This window comes from Astatotilapia calliptera, chromosome 3 (assembly GCF_900246225.1).
Source record: "Astatotilapia calliptera chromosome 3, fAstCal1.2, whole genome shotgun sequence".
NCBI classification, from domain to species: Eukaryota; Metazoa; Chordata; class Actinopteri; order Cichliformes; family Cichlidae; genus Astatotilapia; species Astatotilapia calliptera.
The window spans coordinates 20,628,968-20,642,300 of NC_039304.1; the positions used below are offsets into that span (position 1 = coordinate 20,628,968).

The 13,333-nt window shown below is 41.1% G+C and overlaps 1 protein-coding gene across 1 annotated transcript; it reads left to right on the forward strand.

Moving 5' to 3' along the window:
- The first annotated feature begins 1,329 nt into the window (after positions 1-1,329).
- Positions 1,330-5,014, forward strand: LOC113018911 (thioredoxin-like). The gene is made up of 5 exons (XM_026162331.1): positions 1,330-1,650; positions 2,920-3,024; positions 3,358-3,423; positions 3,943-4,008; positions 4,577-5,014. The coding sequence occupies exons 1-5, from the start codon at positions 1,627-1,629 to the stop codon at positions 4,637-4,639; spliced, it is 324 nt and encodes a 107-aa protein (XP_026018116.1). The 5' UTR covers positions 1,330-1,626; the 3' UTR covers positions 4,640-5,014.
- Positions 5,015-13,333: the final 8,319 nt, after the last annotated feature.

Sequence of the window (13,333 nt, forward strand, 5' to 3'; positions counted from 1 at the left end):
AAGGTGTAACGTTCTTGTTCAGGTCTCAGTGGGGAGTTGACACATGGCAGAAGCTAGGTGCAAGAGGAGGGTCATTTTAATTTGTAGGTGTCGTGAGGTGCCATGACGAGACGTGAGTGAGGAAGGGCGCCTACAGGATGGAAGCGGAGGCCAGGATAGAGGCTTGAGGAGGATCAGTGATCATCTTGAGGAACAGCAGAAATGGTACAGGCGGCTGTGCTACTGAGCTTCCAGAAGACTGAGAGGAGTCTTCTTACAGCAACGTTTTAAATAAAATGAGAGATTCATCATGGACATTGAGGAAGACAACTAAGGTGTACGACGTGCTCTGCCTTAAATCTTCAGCAGCGTTGGAACATGAGAATCTGAGGGATGAAGGGAGTGTGCCAAGCTCCAGAAGTGACGGCTCGTACCACAACAGCGGTCCAGTTGAAGGGGACAGGCGAGACTTAGTTCCATTGGTCTCAATGTGCAGTAGCAGATGAGAGCTTGGTGGAGACGAGCTCATCTCTAAATAACATGGGAGGCAAAACAGAGGCAGAATAACCCTCTGACCCATGCAACGACTAACCAGTAGTCTACCTGGGAAGTTGAAGAAAGAAGAGAAGGATCGCAGAGCATCATTTCACTCAAAGAGGAGGTGGCTGAGTGGCCCGAGGAGTGAGACATTAAGAGGAATGTTGGCCTCTTCGAGGCCAAAGAGGAGGAGTGTCGGGATGAAATATTATTTTATATTCATAATCTATGTTACTATGCATAATCCTTATTATTACTGTTGCATCATTTATGATTTATCATTGTTATCATTTCATTGACACATTTATTGAAACTGGTGAGGTTATATTGAAGTCTGTATTTCAGGGGTTAGCATAAGCACATAATAATCTTTCATTGCAGGTGCAACTGTAATCATGTTATACACATATTGCATAATTAAAGGGTTGAAGCTTGGTTAAGTTAATTAATGGTTTGAAGCTACGGGCATCAATGGAGCAAAGTTCAAGCTGGAAGGATTGCTTATCTATATATATACAATTTAACAAATGTTTTCTATGATTGTTTAAGAAAGGAAATAAAGGCCGTGTGCCCTGTGCTGTGGAGTTTGCCCGGTAACAGATGAGGTAGAGGGAGGTCATGTATTTAAATTAACGACACAGACATAGCCTGTCTGGGTAAACTGATTGCAAGTGTTGTTTAAGTCTAACAAGTAGAATAAATAGATGTATCTGGAGGAACTGAAAGAGGAACTGTTCTGTTTTAGTGACGCGAGCTACTGGTCATCATAAGTATAAATATCACAACCACCTATTGTAAGGGGGGAGATGGAGCCTGATGTTTTGCAGTGCCTATCTTCACCACATATATGTGTTTTAATAAAATAATTTGTGTTGACCCACTATGGACTTTCAGTCGTATGTCTCTTCCTCAAAATTCGAACCGCGACACTCTATATACTCTAAGTACCAATACATTTGCGCTTTAGCTCATTAAAAACTCTTATTGTGTAAAATAAATACAGAGACTTCCGCTTTAACCGGGACTACTGACGGGTAACTTTAGTGTTTAAACGCGTGGGGCGTCTGCTGGCACTTTGTTCTGTCCGAGGCACGTTCATCAGCTGGTATCATGGTTCACGAAGTGAAAGATCTGGTAAGTTTGTCTTTTTTGTTGTTTTCTGTGCCTCTCTCCCTTATATGGTGAGAGGCGCATTCCTAATAAGTGAATGGATGTTTTTACGCTCCACTGTTTTGTGTCGGAGCAGCCGCGCGCAGGTGTGCCAAAACGTGATCGTCTACCAAAAAGGGATTATCCGCATTTAAACTGCTGTAAATGACTTGTTGGCCTGCAAAATATGAAATATATGTCAAAGATATCCATGAATAATATAAATTCATCTTGAGCTACAAACAACCTTCCAGTCACGCGTTAGAAGCCGCAATCGTCTCTGGTGAAGTGGCACCCTTTATTTATCTAGTTAAAAGTTCTCACTGATATTAAAATGTCTTTTAAAAGAAAGATCTGGACAAGAGGGCAGCAGAAATCGCAGCAAATATAACAATAGTTATATAAAGAAGGTTTTAATTGGCCAAAAGGAAATATACACGAAAAACTGATTTTACATATAGCACTTTAATAACCTGTTCACTAAAGTCTATTCATCAATATAAGTCAATACGTTACACATAAACCCTCGCCCCATCGAAACATTAGAAATCACCTTTTGGGAGACAATCAGTTCTTCACACAACACCTGTGCTCCACACGCGGCCATAAGTGTACACGTTGTTTAGGTAAATTTCCAGGAAAGGCAGGCAGTCTTCCCGAACCCTGTTGTAACTGATTGTATTGCATTTGTACGGAAATAAACTTTACAAAGGTCAGCGGATCACAGCATCACCAGATCAGTGACTCTTACATGCAGCCATCAAAGGCCATCCTGAGCAGGGAATCCCTCGGTTAGCAGGGCTGGACTAGTAAACTGGCATCCCGCCCTACAAAGCACCGGCAACTGCCCATCCATTAATTTTCATCACTAACACTGGATTGCACAATCAAAACTCCTAATGCAATCGGGACTTTCCCAGCCTTCCCTGCGCGCTCACGCAGCTTGCAGAACAGAATTTAGCGTGGAAGAAGTGGTTGATACAAGTGGACAAACAAAACTTATAGGATGGAGCTGAAAAGCTGAGAGAGAGAAAGAAATTAGAAATAGATGCAGCAAAACGTGTCAAATGAACCAACATGTGAACTGTCGTGGCTGCAGCTGCACCGTCAACAGTAGCACCAGCAACAAGTATGAACAAGCCCTCAGTCAGAAGAGGCTGCTGCTGTTAGCTCTGTTGCAGTTCATTTGAGCATGTTTCAGTCTCTACCACTTACCCATCCAAAAAATCATGTCTTTTCTATTTCTCTCTGTAGGATGAGTTCCAGAAAATTCTGAATGAAGCTGGAGACAAGCTGGTGGTGGTGGACTTCACAGCCGAGTGGTGTGGCCCCTGCCAAATGATGGCCCCAATTTTTTGTGTATGTGATGTTAAATTTAAAATCACGTTATTTATTTATTTATTTTTTTTAGCTTATTGCCTCATGAGCTTTTGCATGTCCAAAATTCATGAGAATCTCAAGTTTCATTCTGTCCCTCACACATTACAATAACTTTAGTCAGAGTAACCTATAGTACTGATGCTCTAGCCCCCCATTTGACATTATGCAGAGCTTCATTGTGATCCCCATGCAACTGCAGCAATGTGACAATTAAATAAGAGAACCTATTCACAAGGATGAAAACTCTTGTGATGTCGCAGAAGATGTAGTGTGCGTGCTCTCGTGTCGACTCAGTGATCTTCCCTCCTGCAGGAGATGTCACAGGAGCCTGTCAACGCAAACGTGATTTTCCTGAAGGTGGACGCGACTGATGGCAGGGTAAGCCCGTGTTTGACTTGGAAGCCAGGAGAAGCAGTAGGATTACTTCATCTGCTGCTGAACCCACTTTAGCTTCCCTTGTGTGGATTTATTTTATTTCTGTTTTCATGTCATTGCATGAAAATAAAAGTCATAGGTTTCTAGCTTAGTTAAACATTTATTTTTCTCTTGGAAGAACTCCTAGCTGACTCATGTGACCATCTGTCAGCAACTGCTTTGGTGCGGATTAAACAACACAGACTGTAATGCAACAAGCTTTCACTCTGCACAACTGGCAACACTGAAGTCTGAAGGAGAGACTGTCTGATGTAGACAGGCTCTTGGGTAACCTATAATTAATATGCATAAAAGCTGCAGAAGCCTGTGTTTTTCACAATATTTTTAATGTATTTATTTGCACATGTTTTGGCCTCTCGCCACATCTACAGCTGCCCAAGGTGGTCTGAAGCGGCCGTAGTCAGTGGCGATCAGTGTTGATGACCCGGTCAGCTCATCTGATATCGTTGCGTTGTCTTTCAGGATGTGAAGTCATTCTATAATGTCACCCGCATGCCTGCATTTCACTTTTACAAGAATAACCAGAAGGTAAGGTAAAGTGCCCTATGTAGCTGGATGGAGATGTTTAGCATGTAGTAAATTTGAGCCTGGAAACAATGAGCCTTGTGCAATGACTATTATAATCTCAGTATTATTTTCAACTGGCACATATAAGATCAATGTTGCCCTAAGGATTCCCTCTTAATCTTGCACAGAAAACCTCTAAAGGCAGATCATACATGAATCATTTAATATTTTCTAATGGCTTAAACGGCAAAGCAAATATCCTTTCCAACCAATGGAGGCAAGCTTGAAGCCATACCTCCATTCAGATTCAAGACTCAAGATTCAAGAGCTTTATTGTCAATACAGTAGTATACACAGTACACAGTGTACTGAAATGCTGTTTCACCCTAGGCTCCCCATGGTGCATTTATAAATATATAAAGGATATATGGTCTCAGGATTAAAGAAACTGAGTTAAATCACATTTAAGTCAAGGTTTGGGTTGTTAGTGATAAGCCGATTTTGTCCTATTTTACAATTCATTGAGGATAAATGGAAAATTATGTCATTTTTTACATGCCATTTTTAACTCAATGTCCTCCTCTTTCAGGTGTATGAGTTCACCGGTGCTGATGAAGCTCAACTACATCAAAAAGTGAGAGAGCTCAGATGAGATGTCCCACCAAAAACAAAATCTGCCTCACATATCTTTGATATTACTGTGTTACTCATGACAATGAAGTCTATCCCACACAGTCAATAATACATCCACATATCTTGTAACAGACCAAACAACTGTTATCTCATGTTAGACGAATGTGTTTTATTTTATTATATTTCTTTCTTGTTTGTCTGTACAAATACGTGTGTGTGTGTGTGTGTATATATCTACACATATATTCGTATTCGTAAATGAAAATACATGTAGACGAGTATATATTGGTTTTTTTTGTTTGTTTTATTATGTCTGAAATAAATAAAGATACAAATACAAATACAAATGTCCCTGTCTTAACTGGCTGCAATATGAAACCGCTCAATACTTTTAATTCCGTTTTTAATGACAGTTTGGCTGTGATCCTGAATTACTTTGTATGTTTTGTGTTCAAAAAGTTTAATAAATGAATTATGAATGGATTGGTATTTTGTACTTTGATAAAAATGTCAGAATAGTACAAGTATGTAGCAGCATATGTTGGAGCTGGCAGTTAACAGCAGACACTATATCGCTGGTGAACGTGATGTGTTGGTTCATTAGCGCATTTTGAAAACCAGCCAACAACTGCATGATGTAGCAAAGGTTTGGGCAATTTGCAGGAAATTGGCTCACGTCTGTGGACTGCTTGCGAGAAGTTCTTGTGTTAGACCCTCCTACAGCCACTGAACTCACTTGTTCCCACTTTACACCAACAGGTTGTTGTTACTGTGCTTTTTGAGCACCAGCATTTGTGTCTTTCTTCAAATGCATGAACTGGATCTTAATTAGGTACTGGTATCATGCCAAACCAGTGGTTAAAACCGGCTTTTCAGGCTGCTGTTCTACTGTGTGTCAGTGAGCCTTTGTTTGAGCACAAGTGAGGAAGAGGACACACACACACACACACAATAAATATCAAATTAAGATTTGAGAAATGCTTTGTGTAACACACAGATAGTCTCTACTCTAAGTGTGTCTTACACAACCAGACGTGCAGCTATACAGTGATGAAGATACTCAACAGAAATGCAGTGAAATAGGAAAACATGAGTCTTGAGAACGAGGTCTGCAGCAGCTTTGGGCCATTTAACCTCACACACACAAACAAAGTCAGCACAAACACATCAGGACAGCAACAGTGTGTGCAGGGAGGCAGGAAAGAGCACAAACACAACCACTGTTCAGGGAAACTTTGCCTGGATCCAGCCTAAGATTTTAATATCTCATATGTAAAACACCTGAACGGTCATTTGAGTTTCAGACTGCAGACAGGGACTCAGTGTGGAGCCCAATCCGTGTTTTGACTTCTGCATAAGTATCTGTACTTGTGTACAGATAAGAACGAGTCCAACATGCACCAGACAGACAGATAAACACGTATTTGTCCATTTGGTAATAATTTAAAGAGCAGCTCTGAAGTCCTCTGTGTTAGTCTGATAAATGCAACATCTCATCTTATTATAAAATAAATGTGATCAACCTTTCTATTGATTTTTAACCCTTTTCTTTATTTTATGTATAGCAGTAAACTATTTTTAGAATGACTCGCATAAAACTGGTGGGAGTCAGAATAAAGAGTAAAGAATCAGGTTCTTAAACCCTGAATAAAACTACTAAAGTCTTGCATAGCTGATTTTTTAAATACCAGATGTTTTAACATATAACAAATATTTTTAACAAAATGTCTTAAAACAATGCCACTTGAGTATTTTTGCCTAGTTATCCAAAACAATGAGATAAATGCACCTCAGGCTGTTACTCAGGTATGTGAAACTGCTGTGTCATCAGAAGTTGTTTTTCTTGTTTAATGGTGAGGTTGTTCCTGGATCCAGTCTACAGAAAGTATTCACACAGTTCATGATACAGAGAAAAATAAGAGTTGGTGGAACTTCCTTTTACGTTGACTACCTGAAACACAGAGGTAGGAAATCACCCAGAGACCTCACCCCAAATCTTAGTAACCTAACCTGCTTCCATACAGCTGTTTCCTGTGGACTGTCTTTCACTATAGCGAGTTCTTTCTTCTCCTGCATTGTGTTGGTTTTTATACATCACATTTCATTGTCTGTGTTTACCCTGAGGTTTAAAAGACCTGTGTGTTTCACTCTGTTGCCCTTGTGAAGCACTTGTGTAACATGGATCACATTACTTAAAACATATCCCAACTTATTTGTAGCATGTCTGGAAATGTTTCTTAGCTCTGAGCGACAGGTCACTCCTGATGTATGACTCAAAAACCAGCACATTTCAACAAACTCAGATTAACCCAGATTAAGAGCAGCTGAGTGTGTGACTTCTTGTCACAGCACAGGGCTGACAGGACTTATAAACTTATAATGTACATAAAATACACAGTGACTTAAAAGAAATCAATAAATACACAAACACTTCACCTTCCTCAGACTGCATGAGTAACTGGAACCACTCACTGCCGTCCAGTCGTTCTCTAAAAGTGAACATTAACTTTCTTAAAAGTGCTTTAAAAGTCCAAACACCCACAGCTACAAACATCTGACTGGCACTACCCCCTCTAGCTATCCTGACCACACGGGGCCAGTATATAATAGTATGCAACAAACAAACATAGAGCTCACATCGTTGTCTGTATATGTCATCATCATCATTTATTTGGTCAGTAGTAAAGTAACCGAGGTATTTGCCCTTTTTGAAATAGAAAATCTGTTAAACCCCTGGACTAAAGAAAAAATGCTCCAAGTGGGCAATGTGCTAATTTTCAGATGGCAGGTCTACATCTAGAATCAAAATGAGCATAAACACCAACAACCAACGTGTAGCATTAAGACGAAACATAGCAATGTCAAAAAGGATCCACACATTTGGGCCACAAAATAGATGTAAATTGACTAAAATAAGACACAAATCAGACAAAAATAGATGCAGCATGATCACAAACACACACATGTTGCCTACATATTGATGCCAAATGACTAAAATCACACGTGCAACACTTTCTACATATTTGACAACAGAAGAAAAACACAAACAAAGTTGGAATGTATTTTTAATTTAGATTTTTTTTATTTCATGCCAAATTAGATATTTTAAATATCAAGCGCCAAATCACAAAGTCTCCTCCCTGTTTGTACTGTAAGGTCAAAACCCTGCAGTACTACAGAGAACCCCCAACAATCAAATGATCCCCCTCTGAGCAAGTACTAGGCGACTGTGGGGAAGAAAAACTCCCTTTAAAAGGAAGAAACTTCCAACGGAACCGGGCTCAGAAGGGGCGGCCATCCGCTGCGACCGGTTGGGGGGATGGAAATCAAAAAGGAGACGAGATGGCATGAACTACAGTTGTTAAAATTTGGATTAGATGCTAAAATTCTGCTTAAAGATGTTAAAAGAAGCAGGGCAGCGGGGGAAGCCAGAATGTCATTTTAATCATCTCTGGCTTTAGTGAACCACCTAAAGGGTTTTCGCAGAGCTTTTCCCACCACTGAAAAAAACCTGGAAATTTTGGACTTTTTGGGAGGACTGGGGATGACTCCGAGGCGGATTTTTAGATGTTTTATCAGAGCCTCATCAAAAGACGCATCATTTGCCATCGCAGCCTTTAACACATTGTCTGGGGAGCCAAACTCCCTGATGAGGCATTTGGCTATTTTCTTGATTAACTTTTTCCTGTTATTTGTCAGACTTGTGGTGGACTCTGTGCTGATGAGTTCAGGCCGCATCAGGTCATTCACACGGTTGATGACCACGTGTAGTTCTTTTGTAGTAGATGTGGTCCTGGCAAAAAAGTTTTGAGTTTCACGTTTAGATTTTTTGATGAGTCTCATCATGAGGATAATGGTGAGGTCATTGCAAATTTTCTCAGCATCAGAAGATGACACTGATACGGAACGCATCTCTGACAGGTCAGAGGAATCCTTGAGAACGCCTGAAACGCTGGCAGAGCATTTTTCTGGGGTCATGCTCCCAGATTTTGGTGTCTGAGGTGTCTGATCAGGTACCACAGAGCATTTTTCTGAGGTCATGCTCCCAGAATTTGGTGTTACAGGTAATGGAACAGATTCTCTTCCACTGCCATCTGAATCTGTGCTTTCCTTTGTTGGGGTCCTTGTTCTTTTAATAATGTTCTGGATGTCTTCCACAGTGACAGAGACCTTGTCCTCAATCATTTGATCTACGTCTTCGTTCTCCACCAAGAGTAAACGTTTTTGTAAAAACTTTTCTACTGCGTCTTCTACAAGGACATAGAGGACTTCAGCAGAAAAGGGACGCTTAGAGCCATGTGCTGGCTGTGGAGTCCTGGAGATGACGGTGTTTGAGAGGGATCTACCCATTAGAGGTTTGGGGATTTGATACAGTCGATCCGTCATAAGTAGATCAAACACTTTTGCTGTTAACTTCACAGTAAAATCTCTGGTTGCCTCACTGTGTCTAATGTTTCCCAATGTTTTGTGGACGAGGAAGAGTTTTTCTTTCTTTGTTAATTTCTCAAATAACTCATTAACGTCTTATCTAATGTTGTCAAAGTCGACTGGAGAAGAACGTATGTAACAAAGCAGTGTGTTTCGTGAAGGGGCTCGATGAGCTCTGTACTGTGGGACCCTGGGAGGCTGAAAGCCACACTTTCATCTGAGGGCACTGTTTCATACTTGTGGAACCTGCAAATGTTTTTTAGACAAACAACAAATTTCCTGTTTGCCTTTATTACTTTTCTCAGCTCTTTTTCCATTTTTTCAAATTGTTTTTTCGCAAACATGGAAAAGCGGTGTTTGCGTGCTTTGAGCCCGGAGTGAGAGGTGGATGGCAAACATCTGGAGAAGAAGTCTCTCAGCTTGTTGATAATTAATCCTGCATGAAAGGCAGGTTTGGGCAAGCTACACCTCTTACAGAGCTCTTCGCTGCTTGAACCCGTGTTCCCAAGTATCTCATTTACGATGTCAGCTGCAACCACTTCTGCTGGGGTTGGAGCTCGGATACCTTGCCTTTCTGCAGCTGGTTTTATTTCTTCTTGTTCTCTTAGAGCTGATTCGCCCGGGAGCTCAATTTCTTCCTCGTCCTTATCGGTCATCTGTCCATCTGAGCTCCTTGATGACAGAATCACAGAAATCTCTGTGATTGCACTGACGTCTTTGAATCTGTACTTTCTGTACCGGAATCAGACCCGCTTGGCATGCACCTGCAGCGCAGCTTACGTGCTACATGCCTTTTAAGGCACGAGGCAGCGTGACAAACCATGCGGTGCAGCTTTTTAATATTGCTTAATTTCCCGCTAACATAAACGACAGGGTCTTGCGTGAGATCGGGGCTTTCGCCATTTTAGCAGGCCAAACAAACGGCTAAAGGAGCAAAAGCATCAGCAATTGTTCGCATTTGATGTGTTGTCGGTTGAACTGTTAGATCGGGAAGGGAATGAGCTGAAAATGGGCTCTCTTTTTATCCTTCCCCCACCTGGAAGCAACGTGAGGAATGTTACCAGAAGAATGCATCTAGCCTGCCTGGATAGCATCTGTGAGACGAGCTGATATCCAGTTCTCTACTATCCACGGATAACTGGAAATTGTGCTCCAGACATTTTCATTCAGGTAAGTTCTAAATATGTTCATATTACTCTTTATAGCCTTTTTTGTAGTTTTATAGTTTTATTTTCAATACATTCTGTCATAGCAAATTAGAACAAACATCCTAGGTGATTTTCTATTTATAGATTTGCTAATTGTTTTTCATTATTGCAGCAAACCAGCCTATGAAATGGATGAAACACATCCTGACTGGGTTCCTATGGCGTTATTTTTGTGCCACTATTCTGAGCGCACGTAAAAAAAAAAAAAATTGAGCACATGTAAAAAAAGTTTGCAGGTGCAAGTGTTGTATATTTTGAGGAGAAATTTACTTTGAGTGAAGAAAAGCTGAATTTGAGTGAACAAAATTCATTCCTGCGTGCAAAAAACGTATTTCAGTGTTTGCCATTATCCACACGCACACAACAGCAGCCCCTCTCACTCAGTTTTTGCATTTGCCCTGGCTCGCAATGTGTTGCTCGCGCTCTCAACATTTCTGCCCGTGCGCGCTCAACTCTTTCTCTACACCGTTATAGTTGTGCCACAAAACCAGCCAATCACAGACTTGGATGCAAAAAAATCTGATTGGTTGTTCTGGTCTCCAATCAGCTCGAAATGACTAAACGCAATATCCCAGAATCCATTTCGTCCAAAACTCAAAGGAGGCAGTGGCGGAGGAACACAGAGTGACGGAGTTTGAAATATTACTCTTTCTGGGTCACAAAATAAACTTTAAAGATATTTTCATGCGAGAATGATGCTGTGTAAACTTCAAATATCTGCTTGATTTATCAAGACATCACATATTTGCATAAGTGCTCTAACGTTTTCGGAGATACATTTTCATTCAGGTATTTAGAACTTACCTGAATGAAAATGTCTGGAGCACATTTTTGCAGATAGTGTGTTATTTACCATAAAGTGATGCAGAGTTATTCATACCAGAGTAACAAGAGAGGATCATATATTTTTAAATATATAACTTTCTACAGGACTGAATATAATATCTTTATGTAGAAGCCTGGAGCCTTTGGGGAGTATCCGAATATTTATAACATTACACAAACCAAAGGTCTCCATCACAGTGTTCATGAAATGCTGGGTTTATCCATCTTCTGGGGCGGGCCTACAGAGGAGTGCTGAAGATTTCCCTGTGAGGGAGCTGCTGGTGAAGATCCTGCTTGATCAATGCGATGAGCTTCAGTGTTCCTGGTGTTTCTTAAATGAAGCCTCTTTCAGTGGGCCAACAGAACTTCTGGCACAGGACAGCTGTGATGAAAGAAAGGCAAGAAGTTTCTCCAAACCTCTGGACCCAGAAACCCAGCTTGGTCCTGATGGTCTCCCTCACTAGTTTCTCTCCAGGGTTAATGTAGCTGTTGATATAATATGGACTCTATTATTAAATGAACAGAACAAATTAGACTACACTACTGAAACGTTCTGCTGCTGTTTTTAAAGTTTCCATGTTACCAGGCTGTAGAGATTTAAACAGTTTTAGATCCATTACACTCACAGTCTTCCGTTAAAATCTGAAAGGACAGCATTATATTTTTGATATTAACAGTAACTCTGGTCTTCTGCAGAGTGTGCAGATGATCTCATCGCTGTCTAAAAATGGATAAAACATAAGAAGTGCTGAATCCTTCAATAACACAGACTATCCGGTTGTTCAGTGATGACGCGACAAATCCTACTTCCGGGTCTAAAGTAGCTTTTGTGTTGTTAACATGTTTAATGTTATGTATTTTCTTCTATTTGATCTCAAAAAGCTTCTAAAACAGTCAGTGATCACTGTTGACCTCCCTCGGCTTTTATTACCGCTAATCATTTATTTAAGCTCAGTTTTTAAAACCTTAGGATGTAACTACAGCCCAGCCCATGCAGCAGTATATGAACGACTAACCTCGTATTGTGGATGGATTATCTCAGTTGTTCTCCTGGCTGAAGTTTGGTCCTTTTACAGTATCCTGCCATGCGATTACATTTGTTCCTGACCACCGAGAACACTCACGTTAACTTTTATCAGTGGAAAAAAAGTTAGCTTGTTTATATTATGCTAACATAGCTGTGTCGCTAGCGGTCACGTAGCACATCATTATATACCAGCTAGCCCAACTTCAGTAACCCTACAAACGTCACTGCGGTTTAGTTTTCTGTCTTCATTCATGCTGGAAGTGATAGCAGAGCTGTACCTTTGAATTTGTTTCCAAAACCCCGCAGTCAGGACATGCTATATTGTATTTAGATAGAAGCTAGCGAGCTAACTCCCTGCTAACTTCTAACTCCGTTAAATGTCATAAATTCCGTTTTCATGGATGCCTGGATGTTAAACTCAATTGTTACACCTGGTAGAGCAGAACGCTGATCATTTTATTAAAGATGAAAGACTTTAGACAGTTTTTCAACTCTCAGTAATGCCATAGTGATCGTTTGATATATGGACCTGCAGCGGAGTTTAGACCCAGACACGGCTAGTGACGTCAGACTGGACAACTGGATTAGAGTAGCAGGTGTGTAGCATCGCTAACTAGCTAGCAACAAGCCTCCAACACAGTGCGTATGCTAGCGGCTAATCTAACTAACGAATTAACAACAGAGCGATTTTAGATGTTGTAGAACTAGGAGATGATAAGCTGTGTGTCTATTTTTTATAACAGTGACATGGTTGTATTTACCTTAATTAAACGAGTCGTCAGTCGCGGTAAACCAGCAAAAGAATTCGAGCAGCCGCCGGGCTAAGTAAAAGTGTAGAGGGGCGTGTTTGCAGTCACGTCCAGCGGGTGTGTGGGTGGGAGCATTACACAGTCGCTCCACCTCAAGTCACTACTGCGCAGACTCTGGCTCCAAATTTGCAAGATGGCAGCCTCCACAAGCGGGATATTTTGGCTTCATTTTTGCACAATGGGAGGAGGCGGTGCCGCGTCGTCCATCTTTTCTACAGTCAATGGTTTTGATTGAGAGCCTTTTTTGGGGGGCAGCTGGAGAGGAGAAGTCTATCTTATGGCCAACCACTTGTCATGGTCCGGGTGAGCGCGGGGTTTTTCCACTCTGCTGGGTTCTACCTTCAGGCAGAGACTCCAATCAGCTTCCACACCTGGTTCCAATCAAGTCACCTGCATATAAGACCAGCATTCACAAC

Excerpts from the sequence above, each read along its gene's own strand:
- LOC113018911 (XM_026162331.1), top strand. The coding sequence starts at position 1,627 with ATGGTTCACGAAGTGAAAGATCTG. Across the intron at positions 1,651-2,919 it reads TTCACGAAGTGAAAGATCTG|GATGAGTTCCAGAAAATTCT; the intron begins GTAAGTTTGTCT and ends TTCTCTCTGTAG. Across the intron at positions 3,025-3,357 it reads TGATGGCCCCAATTTTTTGT|GAGATGTCACAGGAGCCTGT; the intron begins GTATGTGATGTT and ends TCCCTCCTGCAG.